This window comes from Enhydra lutris, unplaced genomic scaffold, assembly GCF_002288905.1.
Source record: "Enhydra lutris kenyoni isolate GAN:26980312 unplaced genomic scaffold, ASM228890v2 scaffoldscaffold30, whole genome shotgun sequence".
NCBI classification, from domain to species: Eukaryota; Metazoa; Chordata; class Mammalia; order Carnivora; family Mustelidae; genus Enhydra; species Enhydra lutris.
In genome coordinates, this window is record NW_019154114.1 from 18,081,423 (window position 1) to 18,097,734 (window position 16,312).

At 47.6% G+C, this 16,312-nt stretch overlaps 1 protein-coding gene and 1 pseudogene across 1 annotated transcript in view; both read left to right on the forward strand.

The window, feature by feature from the left end:
• Nucleotides 1-16,312, forward strand: part of LOC111152768 (cadherin 13) — a 991,753-nt gene that overhangs the window by 967,491 nt on the left and 7,950 nt on the right. Inside the window, exons 12-13 of the mRNA XM_022511391.1 lie at nucleotides 8,795-9,028; nucleotides 11,162-11,380. Of these exons, the coding sequence (XP_022367099.1) occupies nucleotides 8,795-9,028; nucleotides 11,162-11,380 (453 nt within the window). The remainder of the gene's footprint in view (nucleotides 1-8,794; nucleotides 9,029-11,161; nucleotides 11,381-16,312) is intronic.
• LOC111153050 lies at nucleotides 13,799-15,369 on the forward strand (annotated as a pseudogene).

Here is a 16,312-nt window from a genome sequence, read left to right on the forward strand (position 1 = left end):
TCCACCAAGCAAATGCCCAGGTTTAGATAATTTGGGGAGGAAAGGCACTTTGGTCCATTCCTACGAAGAACGGTAGGTTGTAACCTACAGGACAGGCCAGGGTATACCAGGTAGTTTTCATAAATTGTTAACAATTTTAATGAGTTACAAATCACCTAATAGTGCAGTCCCATTATAACTGAAATGCTTCTGTTTTGCTAAAACCAGAACTAGCTGTAGTTCAATGATTGGAAAAAATAAAGCATTTAATCCTATAGACTAATAAGGTATGACCTTTTGTGTTGGCAACATTTTATCTTCGGAGATGAATATCATCATTTACCTTATGTGGTCCAGATTTTCTGAAAAGGTTAAGATAGTACCTTTCAGAGCACAGGAACCCTTCTGTTAAAGACTTCAGTGAACACAGAATTGCTAGACTTTCTTTAAAAGGGGGGTGGAGTGGGTAATAATAACTGTTAAGGAAAATACCAAGATGGAGAGAGAACATTCGGGAATGCAGTAAGATGGGATCCCTTTGGGGATGTGCTGACAATGGGGCAAACAGCAGCAATTAGCACTGGGCCAATCCCTGTGTGATTATCGCTCCTGCTCAGGTAATCACCAGAAAGGTCAAATGTTAGTCTCACTGTCTTATGTGGGCTGAAAACTGTCACAAGCAATTTCTCCTAAGAGTTCTGGAATCCCACAGGCCATGGTCATGGGCAGGAAAGGCAGGACCAGCTGCTGATACCGGCTTACCGTCTTTTGCTCAGAATTCCATTAGGCTGGCCCTCCTGCCTTCTTCTTCCCCATAAACTCATCTTTCTCCCCCTCCTTCTGTTCCCAAATTGTACATGCCTCAGCGTTCCATGATTGTTATTGATGGCCCTCATGGCCTCAGAGAAGATCTAAGTTGTGACTCTAAACACTAAAGACAAATATTTTCTTCAGTGGAGCCCAAGTGCCCTTGCTCCCAACACCCATGCTTTGCAGAGAGTTTAAAGGAAAAAGGGGGTGGGGGAGGGGGGATCCGTTCTAGTTCTTCCTGGAGCTCAGTGGGTGTGAGATAGTTGGAGGCAGGAAGCCCAGACTATCTTCAGCGTCCCTATTAAGTCTTGCTATGATTATCAAAGTGGCCCTTTCCCTATTTTCATTTTGAAGAATAGGGGGAAGGATAGCATAAAAACAAGCCAAATTATCACTAAATTCAGCAGCATGTTCTCATGACTTAGCAACTTGTCTAAAGTATATTGGAGTCTGCCAGTGAAAAATGTGATGTGGGTTCCCAAGAAGACACAGATATAGAATCAGGCAGAACAGCTGTAAGATTAAAATGGAATGCAGTGAGATGATGATTTTTCATAGGCTAAGATATATCGTGTCCCAACCTGCCTTTTCCCTCGGTCCCCTGTGTAGTAGATGTTCTGATCATGCCGGTTGACTCAAAATGGAAATACTGTGCAGAGTACATTGAGATTGGTTAAAGGGGGGCAGGGGGATGTTGTGCAGCCCCATTGTGAAATGCCTACCAAAAACCAAGAGCCCCAAACTGGGGATGGAGGGGACCCGAACTTCCAACAGATGCCTAGATCCGTGGTTTTTCTCTCTTTAGGGATCCACCAAGTTCTAGATTGCGTGGGGAATGCAGTAAGATCGTTTCGATTAATTCTACTTAAAATGTGCTAGTTGGAATAAAATCAAGCCATTAGTTATGATGGCAACACAATTAAGCCAGTTTAACACCCCTTATCTCAGCTGTTACAGTAATTGAGGAAGAAAAATAAATTGAAGACCCAGCCATCATTCCTCGTTACTTCAAGTACCAGTAAAATATCAATCACATCGAAAACACCCGCTTCAATTTTGTCACTGACAAAATGGCCCGATAAAAAACTCTTGAGATCTTGTAATAGAGAGACGGCGCCCAGAGTCATTTGACAGCACGTGCAGTCTGCTCTATCTGGACATGAGCCAGCTCCCCATCCTGCCTGGACCACCATAGGTGTGAGACTTAGGCTCCGTCTGCCTCAGTTTCCCTCCCTGCCCAGTTGTTGTAAGGACTGGGAATCGTGAATGCAAAGTTCCCGGCATCTTGTAAACACCTAACAAAGAGTTAAGCCAGCTGACTTGAACTGAGTTATGGACTGACTTCCTAAACTTATCAGCGCCCTGATGCTCGTACACCACCCATCCCGATCCCACTCTGCAGTGTGTGTGGGTTCCTGAGTCCAGCCCTCCCGCCCCTGCTGCCGGGTCCCCACAGCACTGGTGCCCAGTCCCCCCCCCTTCTGTGCCTGCAACAAATTTCCTCTTTTATCAAAGCCATTCTCCTGCTTTAAAGTCTTTGACTGTCTTCCCACAAAATAGCCGTATGGTTTCCTCCTCCCAGAACAACTTCTCTCTCTCCGAAAGTATTCTCATTTCCTGCACACGCAGATGCCGTCTCCTCACAAAGCCTTCTGATCTACCACTGGGCAGTACGTCATTCAGGCCACAAACTCCCACCACCCTTTAGCCTCACGTCTCCCCACACTGGACCGTCCTGTGTCGGTTTATGTGTATCTGTTCCTGCCTGGGGGCCGCTGACTTCTGTGCAGGGCCAGCCAGGCACGGGGCAGAGTCCTAGTAAATGATTGCTGATTGCATGAATGAAATGAGACCAGCCTGTTTAATCATGACCTCCAAATCAACTCTTCTCCCTTCTTTTTTTATTTTTCTCCTCTTCTCTAAAGTCAGTAAAGCGGAAACACAGCAAAAAACCAAAAAGTTGAATTTTTTTTAAAAATGGCTCAGACTTCAGGTTATGGTCTCCTCTGAAAAGATGTTCAATTTCGAGTTAACGTGAATAATTGCCCCGGTTCTACATTTAGAATTACGTGTGGAAACCTGGCATGATATTTTGCAAATCTATTTTCTGGCCAGGTTCTAGATTGGTTTACTATTGAATTTTTTTAAATGTCCAGTGAAATTGGCAAGCTCTCCAGTAACAAAGCAATTTTCTAAATGCTTATGAATTTAAAAGCAACGAGATTCTTGTTGTCGAAAGCGAAAAGCCAAAGCAAAGAGGACATGGGCAGAACACAACAATACAAGGGATCATCTCATCTAGAAGAACCCTGGTTCGCTCCTACTTGTATAACAGTACAGGTTAGTGTAGAAGCCTGTTCGTAGGAAGTAAAAGAGGTGGTAATTCTTGGCTCACAGCAGCTTAGTGGAGGGAGTTCGGGGTGGAGTGGAGGGCTCGCCCCTATAGACAAGCCTCAGAAACTAGCCAGGGCACCCGCATTCTCTCGGGAACCCACATCTAAACTCCTATTAAATCAACCCATCCTCCTGATTTTCCTCCCAAAATGGAGTCCTCAAGCTTCCTTGAGACATCAGCTGAGGTCTCTCTCCTTGTCACGGATGTGGGCTCCCTGCCCTGAGCCCCAGTTCCACAGACCCCATCCTACACACCCTTTTTTCCTCCCCTCGGTGGGACAAGCGGGGGCTGGAATACAGACAGGGTCACTGCTCCCCTCAGAACAGAAGCAATATGGAGATGGAAGCCCATGGAAGTAAGAATATATAGGACCCATGTATAGAAAGAACAATTCATCATTAGCTTTTTCAAGTCAACCTAAATGAATTCAAAAACCCACTGATGGCCTGTTACATACCAGGCCAGAGAACAATTCTGATGCTCAGAGCTCACGGGGCTCAGGAATGAGCTTCCTACTTCCCAGCCCCCTGTGTCTCTTTTCCTGCATTTTCTTCTTCACATAGGCAAACACACTTTCCTATTCCCCATATAAAACCACTTGCACTCAAGCCTCCCAGAGTAGGACCCCTGCCGCATGCCTCTAGACCCAGCTCTAGAGACCACGTGGGGCCAGTGATTAGAAAGATCTCCCCTGTGCCTGTACTTCACCGAGCCAGCTCGGGAAGGTCATGCTCAGATCCTGTTTTTCGGTGGGTACGAAGCCAGTCTGTCCAGCAGTGCCGAGACCCGCGACCCTATTCCTCGGAGGGGACTCTCTTGAGGACATGCATCTGGAGGACGGCAGCACGGGAAGACATGGTCCCTTCCACGCAGATGTTCACAGCAGCCTTTTTCCTATCAGACAAGAAGGTGGAAAGCGCCCACGGGCCCGTCCAAACATGGTCTGGCCCTGGAAGGCAGAATCATTCAGCCATAAAAAGGAAGGAGGTGATTCACGCAACAGCGTGACTGAACCTCAGAAACGGGATGCCAAGTGAAAGAAGGCAGACACGAGAGGCCACGTACTCTATGATTCCACCGATAGAAGCTTCCAGAAAACACAAAACTGTAGAGAGAGAAAGTCCATCAGTGGTTGCCTAGAGCTGGACATAGGTATGGCGAGTTCCTACAAACGGGCCCCCGGTTTCTTTTCTGGGGCGATGGAAGAAAGGTTCTAAAATTAGGTGGTAGTGATAAGCACAGCCCTGTAAATTCACCAAACGTCAGTTTATTGTAAAAAAAATAATAATAAAAAAAATAAAAGGGTGAGAGAAAAGAAAGTTACTCACCATTTAGGCTTCAGTATATTTCTTTCTAACCTTTCTCCATTTCTAATTATATTTTTTTTAATTAGGATTACACTATGTTTCTAGTTGTGTCTCTTACTAACAAGATTTTATATATATACATATATATATAAACATCTGAGTGATTCTATCAGAAAAAAATCTCAGTGGGATGCTTGGGTGGCTCAATCCTAAGCCTCTGCCTTAGGCTCAGGTCATGATCCCAGGTCCTGGGATCGAGTCCTGCATCGGGCTCCTTGCTCAGTGGGGAGCCTGCTTCTCCCTCTGCCTGCTGTTCTCCCTGCTTGTGCTCACTTGCTCTCTCTTTCTCTCTAATAAATAAATAAAATCTTCAAAAAAAAAAAAAAAAAAAGAATCTCAGTATTTTCTGGCTGAAATGGATATCCTGTTTGCTCAGGATTCTGATAAAATAAAATAAAATACCTATGAACAAAGGTGTCCCAGACTGGCTGTCGGAACAGCAGACACTCAGCCATACTCACAGGCCCTACAGTGCCTTCAGCGTGGAGGTAGGTGTGTTTCTCTGGAAGCAAGACCATGGCCTTCACCAAATTCCCAAAGGGGAACCCACTTCCCATTCCATTTTTTTTTTAAAGATTTTATTTATTTATTTGACAGACAGAGATCACAAGGAGGCAGAGAGGCAGGTAGAGAGAGAGAGGAGGAAGCAGTCTCCCTGCTGAGCAGACAGCCCGATGCGGGGCTCAATCCCAGGACCCTGGGATCATGACCTGAGCCTAAGACAGAGGCTTTAACCCACTGAGCCACCCAGGCGCCCCTTCCCATTCCATTTAAAACCCACTGCCAAGAATGATTGCTCTCTCAGGGGCCCTTCCCGCTCCTCACCTACGAAGACAGAAACTTGCACAACCACAGGCAAATCCCTCCACTTGCTGGAGGACGGCCGTCCTTTCGCAGCAACCCTGAGAATACAGCCCCTGGGCTCCTCTGGGGTTGCTGCAAGGAGGAGGAATCACAATTCTAACTCCATATCCTGGGAGTTTTGCTCAATTTGAGGCTTTTTCCCTATCGAAGTAGAAATTCCACGGAGGACGGCCCAGTCTCAACCATGCTTTGGTTCTGACATGCGATCCTGCAGAGTAGTTCCTGGGGGGTTGGCGGTTGCTGGTGGGAAGGGGAGAGAAGAGGTGAGAGGTTTTTATTGTGTGTCATGAAACCCAGAAGTTCCAAAATTTCCTGGGCCCCCCAGAGCTCCTGGAGCCAAATGGGCTAGTGAAGAGTCTTTATATTCTGAATTGCCTCTGAATTTTGGATGGTGACTTTTCTCCATCCTGTGACGTCAACCGGGAGAGGCTGTTTTCCTGAAGACTGTGAGGGTGCCGTCTTCCCCTTATCTATGAAAAAACCAAGCTCATTTTCCTTGAGTTCGGAAGAAGACATCACCAGCCTAGTCTGGGAATAGCACACAGGGAAGCGAAGACAGTCGTATAATTAAGTTCACGAAAGGCTGATGCGTACGGCCGTATTTCAAATACTCATAATGCCTTCTCATCCATTCTACCAAGTGACGGCTCTTCATAATATATTCAGAGCGAAAAAATATAATGGATTCCTCTGAGATACTCAATTATTCAATAAAAAAAAGAAAAAGAAATTTTCAGTCAAGAAATTCAACCAAATGACTAAAGCTGACAGTGAAAAACCAACCTCCAAGTAATTATGCATTTCTTTTGAGTTCTTGCTCCAACAAAGGTTGATGACGTGCCACCATTAGGAACAGTCATCCCTCTGCTAATGAATGACGTTGGTGTTTCAACGTTAACGGATATTTATTAGAATGTTTACTCTAAAACTGTCATTGGGTGTTGATATATTTCAAGTTCCACCAGCCCGGCTGAAAAAATGTCTGTTCTCACTTCATGACTCCCTGCCCAGCTTCCTTCAAGCTGGTGTCTTCCCCATTACTGGCCGCCTCTCATAAAGAAGTCACCAGTCCCTTTCTCCTTGCAAAGTCCCATGGCTTCTCTTTTCTCCTTCTCCTTTGGGGCATCACGACCCATTTCACCACTGTTCATTGCCTCCTCTTCCAATTCATGTCCCCTCTGTCTTCTGCAAACCACCAGCTGCTCTTTCAACTCTGGGGGTTTCCAGGCTTCCACCCCCACTCCCTTCTGCGCTGTCACATTGGGTGACCTGATTGGCTAGGACCCTTTCAAAGCCTCCGTGAGGACAATCCTCAGTCACTACCCAGTGCCAGCACGTCCCCTAAGCTCTGCATGTTTCTAGACAGGTACACAGAGCTGAAATGTCTTTCCACTGCCCGCTACCTTCCATTTTGGGGTTCCCCATCCCCAGCAGCCTCATCTGAGTACCTGATCACTAAGACGAGACATTTCTTTCTTACTCCAACTGCCTACATCATGCCTCAATCTGTTGCTGGTCTCCCTGCCTCAGTGGCCAACATCTCTTGCCAATATCACGTGTGTTTCTAAAAATCAGTCACATCAATGGGCCCACTGACTCTGTGAAAAACCTCCAGTGACTCCCTGTGGCCTGGAGACTCAGTACCAACAGGTCATTGTGAAAGTCAGGCCCTGTGCCCTCCCAGACATCTCCAGGCTCTTCTCCTTGCTCCTTCCGTTCACTCTAACAGCCCACAATGGCACCGGGTGACGCTGTGCACACCCACGTAGGCCAAGAGAGAAGGCGTGAGCCACAGCCAGTCTGCGTGTTGGCAGAACATCTCATGATCCTCCCAGAACAGTGGGCACAGGAGGCTGGTAGGAGCCACTCTTTCCCACTGGCCCCTTGTGCTTAGTGTCACTCACACAAGGGCCACCTCTGCCGCCTCCCTCTTTTACTGTCTGGGTCAGAGCAGAATAACCTGCCTGAATCTGGAAAGGACGTGCCCTGTCTTCACCAGCAGAATCCATCAGACCTCGCCTTGCATTGCACTGGAGACATGCCCCCGAGCTCATATACTCATTACCCTGCAAGTCCCCGTGTGATTCAGAACTGAACTTGAAATTTGATATGCGTTTCAAGAAACAAACAGAGTGTGACATGAAATAAGGTTGAGCTTGGAAGTGCACATGAGGATAGGAAAGATGAAATGGAGCCAGACACTGGGTTAGGACTAGTGCATAAAGTTAGAGTACTGGCTTCTGGAGGAGTGCCTAAACCTTTTGGAATAGGGCAAATCTGTCTGTGTGCGATTTGCGGCCTGTGAATTTGGATCTAATGTTTCTCAGAGAAATCAGGAACTGTTAATGAGTGGTTGGACCCAAGAGAAAATCTCTGACATCTAGATGATTAAAAATAAAGTTAGGGAGCAGTAAATAAACTCACTCTGAGCCTTTTGGAAATGAAACATCCTTTTCTTTAGGTGAAAGACAGTATCACGCCGGGGGTTGTAAGGGACTTTTTAAAAATCATGATCCCTAAGATAAAAAAACACAGCAGGAAGTAACTGAAATATGAAAACACAAGACCTGAGAAACGAGGCCCAAAGATGATATTATGTTGCTTCGGCTGCCCTAGTAGCCAGCCAGCACTTGTGTTTCTGTAACTAACCCCCCTTTCTTTTTTGTTTTTTTAAAGATTTTATTTATTTATTTGACAGACAGAGATCACAAGTAGGCAGAGAGGCAGGCAGAGGGGGGGGTGAAGCAGGCTCCCCGCTGAGCAGAGAGCCCGATGCGGGGCTCGATCCCAGGACCCTGAGATCGTGACCTGAGCCGAAGGCAGAGGCTTTAACCCTCTGAGCCACCCAGGCATCCCACTAACCCCCCCTTTCTATATCTGTCCTGTGTCGCCAGGTCAGCCCCCCCCCGCCCCCCGGGGCACCAGCCGCCAGCCCAGACCCACTCCCCACTGCAAAGGAAACCCCGGATTAGCTCACTCTTTCTCCAGCCGTCTACCCAGGCGGATAGAGCTATTTCATATATACAAAACCCGGTCTTGGCTCATGGGACCCCATTCTCCCTGTGCCATCAACAGCTGTGAATGCATGGCTGTTTAGATAAAAGGTTTCATTCGCTAAGCGAGGAAAGGTCCTGTTTGTTAACATCCATTCTGTGCTTTCAGCGCATTGGGATGCCTTGTGTGCAAGAAGCTTTGCACCCTAAGGGTAGAGGCTAAAGAATGTACATCCCAAGTGTAGGAGAAGTCTTTTAGGCCACTAGACTTTATGCACATGTGTAAGCTATTCGGTCCGTCCTATTTGAAACCCTTTAATAATAATAAAGGTGTCGAGCTCTGGCCTGGGCCAGCAGCCTGCTAACCTCTCCCTCCTTGCCCGCAGGCAACCCTCCCGCTACTGGGACCGGAACTTTGCTGATCACTCTGGAGGACGTCAACGACAACGCCCCCGTCATCTACCCCACAGTCGCAGAAGTCTGTGATGACGCCAGAAACCTCAGCGTCGTGATTTTGGGAGCGTCCGATAAGGACCTTCACCCAAATACAGACCCTTTCAAATTTGAGATCCACAAACAGGCTGTTCCCGATAAAGTCTGGAAGATCTCCAAGATCAACAGTAAGTCGGGTTTACGCGTTCTCTAGCTGCTTGTCTAGCTTCGAAGCCTCGTTTCCCTGGCTTGCCGGCCTTTCCCACACTGTCCCTCTCTCCTCCTCTCTCATCCATACCCTCCAGCCTCCACCGTATACTCTGTACCCCACGCCCCGTACTGGACACCCACCCAGTCTGCAGCCCGCAGAAGCCAAGGTCTCGGCCTCTCCGCACGCATGGCACAGCCCAGCCATCTCTCGGTGTGCGTGTTCTCAGAGAAGGCTAAAGAAACAGGCAGCCCCAGTAGAACAATCCTGATAGAGCCTTAGCCTCTAACCCTCCATCTTGCACTTTGCGTGCAGACCTCCACACCATGAGCTTTGCCTTGGCGACGGCCGTGGCTTTGATGTTCAACGATGATATCATCACGCATCTGTCCTGTCCCTCACTGAGGAGACTTGCCAGTCAGGTCCCTTCCTACCAGTCTCTCCATGTGGGAAGGTGGAGTTCAAAACTGGGCCCGATGGTTTCCCTATGTGCTCAACTAGACGGTTTCCCTACGTCCGTGAGCACCTGCTTTCCTCCCCGTGGCAAACGTGAACTCACTACTAAGTTCACCCGGTTTTGCAATGACGTCAGAAACCAGAACCCACGCATTGGACTCCCTCTGTCTCCAGTAGCGAACTTCCCCAGCAACCGACCCAGCACGGTACCGTGCTCACCCGGCAGTGGTAGACTTTTAGAGCGGGATTGGGAATTATGCATTTCATTAAGTCTTGAAAACGGGCTGTACAATTGTGCATAAAATTTTCTATTAAAAAATCTCATATGTATTGAATGGCCTTATCTCCTATCTCATTTTATTAGTGCCTTCCTCTTGTTATTGATTCCATTGGCCTGTTTGTCTATTTTATTGCTTTTTAAAGAATGAGTTCTGTTACACTGATTACTTTTAATTAAAACAGCCCTCCTCTTGTTCGAGGGGTTACTACCACCTTTGCTAGTTTCTGTGGTGACAGCAGATTGCAATAGCCACCACCAGCTCTTTCCAGAAAGTTCCAGCCGGAACTGTCTTACTCGAGCTTCTCTTCTACGTGAGACCCGTCCCACAGCTGGGGTGACATGTTGGTTATTTCTGCTGCTTCTCCTTGTGACCAGGACGACACTTCACCTGTTTCTGTTTCCATGTCTTTGCTCTGTTTTCTTCATGGTTTTATTTAAGAGATAGATGACTTCTCAGTTCGTTTCCTGGTCCCAGTTCTGTTTTTTGGTTTTTTAATGCCTATCACTGTTCATGCCCAGAAGGGGCATTTTTCCCAGCTTCATGGAAGTACAGTTGACAAATAAAAATTATATATATTTAAGGTGCACACTGTGGTGTTCCAAGATGGAATCTTGGGACACTACATCAAAAACTAATGAGGTAATTAATTAAAAAAATAATAATGAGGTACTGTATGGTGAATAACGTAACACGGTAAAAAATTAAAAATAAGAAAAAAACAACAATAAGAAAAAGGTACACACTGTGACGATGAGAGAATGGGTTTGTTTTTTTTTTTAAAGATTTTATTTATTTATTTGACAGAGAGATCACAAGCAGGCAGAGAGGCAGGCAGAGAGAGAGGAGGAAGCAGGCTCCCCTAGAGAGCAGAGAGCCCGATGTGGAGCTCGATCCCAGGACTCTGAGATCATGACCTGAGCTGAAGGCAGCGGCTTAACCCACTGAGCCACCCAGGCGCCCCGAGAGAATGGGTTTTTAAGTCAGTTTTTCTAGATGTCGAATGAGATCATGACAAAGATGGTTCTATCGGTTTTATCAGGAGGAGTTCTTAGTAGGCGGTCATCTTCACAAAAAGGGGTCCCCTAGAAATAGATTATCACAGCACTGAACCATGGGACTCCTTGGCCGTGGAATGTTCTATCCGGTGCCGCCTGAGGCCACAGCCACCGGCCACATGTGGTTGCTGGACACTTGAGGTTTGGCTAATGCAACAGAGGAGCTGAATTTGAATTTTTAATGAATTTAAGTTTAAACGTGCCCGTGGTTATAAACCCACAGGCAATGCCTGATTGCTGTGGTTTTCATCGCCAAAACCTCACCCTTTTATTTGGGAAGGTCTAACCGTCTCTCATGAAGGTCCTCCTTGTCTCCCCCAGATACGCACGCCCTGGTAAGCCTTCTCCAAAACCTGAACAAAGCCAACTACCACCTGCCCATCGTGGTGACAGATTCAGGGAAGCCACCCATGACAAACATCACAGACCTCAGGGTACAGGTGTGCTCCTGCAAGAACTCCAAAGTCGACTGCAACGCGGCAGGGGCCCTGCATTTCAGCACGACCTCAGTCCTGCTCGTCTCCCTCTTCAGTCTGGCGTGTAAGTAGCCCAGCTCCGGGGCATGCACAAGGGCGAGCACCTAACCGCACCAGTGTCCCTGTCTTCCGTAGAGCTTTCCAAACAATTCATCCCAGAGGATGCGTTCGTTCTCGGTTTTTGTCTGTGTCATAGAAAGTGTTACGTGTAAAAGTGTTCCAACTTCTGTTGGAAGGCATCTTCACGTCCCCCCACCTGCCAGTCTGAGGAATTGGGCAAAGACATTCTTTGCAACCCACAGACTAGGTGATGGGAAAATGTCCTGCTGGTGCCACCAAATTCAGGCTAATAAGAATGTGCCGCATTAGGTAACTGGTCTACCAGGGCCTCATTTCCCCCTGCATTGTGCGGAAGAATCTTGGCGAGGTTAGAGTAGGTAGTCTGCCTTTTTAAGAACAGTCATGAGAATTCAGGGAGGGAGGCTGGGATGTGGGAAAAGAGATAAATGCATAATTTTCACACATTTTTTTCCACTGATGGGTAGTAATGGCTGCAATATAATGAAGCATTATTTTAAACAAATGAATTGTTGGGCTGAGTTATATAAATGTGAGCATAAAATGAATAGATGCATGTATCACATATTTCCTGTGCTTGGTGCACTGCCCAACGTTAACCTTAGCAATTACTCACATGTAGGTAATGCCATTCACATCCTCTTGGGCTTTGGTATTTATATTTTGAGAAGGTTATCGGTATAGGTAGGTATATCTATACCCACCTATACCGATAGGTAGGTATATCTATACCTACCTATACCGATAGGTAGAAGGTAAGTGTGAACGGGGAACTCGAGAAAGTGATGACTAGGGAAAAAAGGAATAGAAATTATTGGTTCCTCATGACCGTGGTAAGTGGGGTCAAACTAGAGGTAAGGAGAACATCTTACAATGAGAAGTGTCTCTCCGGATGGATGAATGGATAGATGGAGTGATGGAAGGATGGAGGGATGGATGGATGGAGGGATGGATGGATAGAAGGATGGAGGGAGGGAGGGATGGAAGGATGGAGGGATGGAAAGATGGGAAGGATGGATAGATGGAGTGATGGAAGGAAGGAAGGATGGATGGATGAAGGGGTGGAAGGATGGATGGAGCGATGGATGGATGGATGGATGGATGGAGAGATGGATGGATAGAAGGATAGATGGATAAAGGGATGGAAGGATGAATGGGTGGAGGGAAGGAAGGAGAGAGGGAGTAATGGAAGGAAGAATGCAGAGAAGGATGAATGGATAGAAGGATGGATGGATGGATGGATGGATGGATGGATGGATAAGTGGAAAGAAGGAAGGATGGATGGAAGAAAATATATTCTTCTCTTTCTTTTCTTCTTTTTTTCCTTTCTTTTTTTCTTTCTCTTTCCTTTTTCTTCAAGAAATAAAATATTACTAGTAAAGGTGAAATCCCCTGTGTTTTTCTCCCCAGTTTCATTTCCTTTTCTCTTTCCCCAGAGAAAATACTATCATGACTTAGACTATATCCAGATGTTATTTTTTATGTTTACTACACACACACACACACACACACACACACACACACACACACACCCTGCTTGTAGTTCTGTTTTGTGCAGCTTGTCCAACTCCATGTAATTCACGTCATACTGAGCAGGATGTTCTGTACTGGCTTTTCTTCCTTCCCACATTGCATTTCCACGGTTCTTCTGTGCTATCCTGATTGGGGGTTGGCAAACTCTGACCACAAAGAGCTGGGCAGGAAACACTTTGGGTTCTGTGGACCATATCAGCTTTGTCACATTTTCCTTTTTATCACTCTTTTGTTGTTCTTTCTGTCTTTTGTTGTGTTACCGCTCTCCAAACGCATGAAACCATGCTGAGCTGGAGAGCCACACAAACACACTGTAGCCCAAGAGCCATAGGTCACCCCGCTCCTGTCCATCCATTTAAGTGCTGGAGAGCATCTGACCCACAGACACCGTGCGGTGAACTCCCCATGCAGCAGACACCCTGGGATCATTTACGATGCCCTTCACCGATCAGTGCTATTGCACTAAACATCTGGAATCTGTCTCCCCACCAGCTTCACAAGTTAATCCTCGACAGACAGCAAGCCCAGCACTTGGTGTGGCTTCTGGGAGTCACCGGAACTCACACAGAGCAGAGCCTGGGTACCCTCGAGGGCAGTACTTCTCGTGTGATTGTAGAGAAGAAAGTGTGGTGCATGTGTCCGTGTGTGTGCGCGTGCGCGCATGCACACGTGTACAAATGTGTACACAGAGAGAGAGAAGATAACGGAGTGGCCGCTCACACATCAGCCCTTATAAACCCAGTCACACAACATCCAAGCCAGACTCTCCATGACATCGCTTTGAAGATCCGAGGCTCTGCCGGGCGCGGCTCCCTTCTCCTTGACTCTGGACTGACTGCCAGTGAGTTTTTCAAAGGGAGGCTTGCTGAGCATGGCGGACAAGGAAGCACGGATTTTGCCAAAGAAACGTAAGAAGAAAAAGCAGAAGTCAGTACTGGAAGAAGATGTTTCGTAAATACAATACAATACGCTGAAGAATTTCTTATCACCCCCGAGTCCGAGGTGGCCCAGCTGGACATGCTTCGGTGGTCCCTGTTGCTCAAGGACTTTAATAAGCTAACCATGAGGAGGGGGTACTGCGGGCGGAGAGGACAGGACACAGCATCATTCCGGATCCGGATGGGAGCGGCTGTTAATTCCGTGCGCAGAACCAGCCACTCGCTTGTTGAAATCCCAGCCGAGTTCGGGCAAAGAATGTGTCGGACCCGTCCGGCCGCACGGTGCTCTTGAAGGGGGCTCCCAACGTTGTGGGGCTCTAGGGACTCCGACAGCTGCCTTATTCCAGGGACCCCCGCATACTGCTGCGGGAAAGAGGCAGCTTGGAGCCTGGACCACCGACAAGAGCCAGATAATCACATGTGGTCCTGGAAGAAGACAAGGACTCTTCAGAGTGAATTGTGAGGCCGGCACGTACATCCGGGCGCTGTGTGTGCACCTCGCTTTGTTACTGGGAGTTGGCGGTCAGAAGCAGGAACTTCAGAGGGCTCATTCTGGGGTCCTGAGCAGAAAGGACCACCTGGGGACAATTCCTGACATGCCTGACGCCCAGCAACTGCATGACAACCACAGGGATGTGACTTACCTGTGGCAAGCTTTCCACCCTTGGAAAAGCTGCCGCCTTCTCATCAGCGGCTGGTGACCACAGTCAGCTGTGGGGCCAAGATCAGGCTTGCAGTGGTTCTCCGGCTTGAGGATGGCATCAGAGTCACTCAGGAGATGGTGGTCATCACCACCAACGGGGAAGCAGGCTGCGTGGCTGTTCCGTTAACGACCACAGCCGTGATCTCTACTGGGACCGGGATATGGTAGCCAAGATGGAGAGAGTAATCGTGGAGAGAGACACTTACCCTCAGAAGTGGGACTCAGGTCCAAAGACAAGTCAGAAGAGGCTGATAGTCAAGCAGGGCCTTCTGGGTCAGCATGGTACGCCCACGGACAGCACGCCTGCCGCCTGGATGCAGGCATCTGTGGGCAACAGTGACCGCAAAGCGAGGGACGTCTGGTGACTCAGTCGGCTGAGTGTCTGACTCCTGAATTCAGCTCAGATCATGATCTCGGGGTTGTGAGATTGAGCCCCGCATGGGGCTCTGTGCTCAGCGAGGAGTCTGCTTCTCTCTCCTGCCCCCGTCCCCTGTCCCTTCCCTGGCTCACACATGCGAGCTCCCTCTCTCTCAAATTAATTGATTAAAGAGAGACAGAGATGGTGACCAGCGTGGTAGCTCCGAAGCGGCAGCGAGAGAGTGAAAGTGACAAGACCTCAAGAAGGAAAAGAGGAAGAAGGATAAGAAAGCCAAAGCTGCTCTGGAGAGCCGGGGGGATCCAGGAGATGGGAACGGTGACACCACCAATAAGAAGGAGGAGGAGGAAGAAGTAAAAGTGCAATTGACCTCTGGGTCGCAGACCCCAGTTTTAGCACCAGGTCCAGTTAGGAGGAGAAATTAAAGCCTTACTGAGAAAACAGAATTCCTTTTGTTCTTGAAGGAACCAGAAAGGGTGGGGAGGTCCAGGATATAGTAGCTGCAGCCCAAGAACTACCTGACCTTCCCTGGTGTGCTCATCCCATCCCGTCATGTTTTAAGGATAAGGGTGAAGGACGCAGGTTCGAGGCCAGCCCCTCCTCTGCTTGGGAGAGTTGGGAACCCTCTCCCTGAGACCCAGCACAGCCCAGGAACCATCTGTGGCCATTTCAAAGGAGGCAACCACTCCTCCCAATGCTGGGAGAAGGTTGTACTTTTTACGTACTAAAGCTTACTTGTTTTTAAGTTAAAAATAATAATAATAATAATAATAATAATAATAGTTGGAGACATCCTACTGCCAGTTGCTGAAATATGTATTTCTGGGCCCATCCGCCCTGTAGAGCCCACATCCCAGGTCACACTGGCCTCCAGCACATGGACCCAGTGTTTGTATATATATTTACACAATATTTTTGGTAATAATATGCATATCTGCTACTACCAATCCATATATTAAATATTAGTAAGATTTAACCTATCTGTACAGATTAAGGGGACTGTTAATAATGCAGCAGTATTTTCCTCTTCTCAAGCAGGGATTTTTATCCTGGGCCTCCTACTTTGGAGAACTACAGAAGTTAGTACTGAGCAGATCCCCAAAGACTGCCCACTTGCCTCTCCCAGCTGATAGCTAGGATCACAACTCATCTGGGGCAGAATCACCTGGTAATTCCTAAGGAACGTATGTTCATTTTATACTCAAAATAGTATCATCAAGAAAAGACAGATGCGTGCACACTACAGTGGAGCTGTCAAATGTGTTTTTTGTTCTCACAAAGGGAACCATCCCAGCTAGCAGCACACAGCCATCCACTATAGGTAAGGCCCCTGGAGGCAACATCAGAATCATCCTGAAAAAGGAGCTC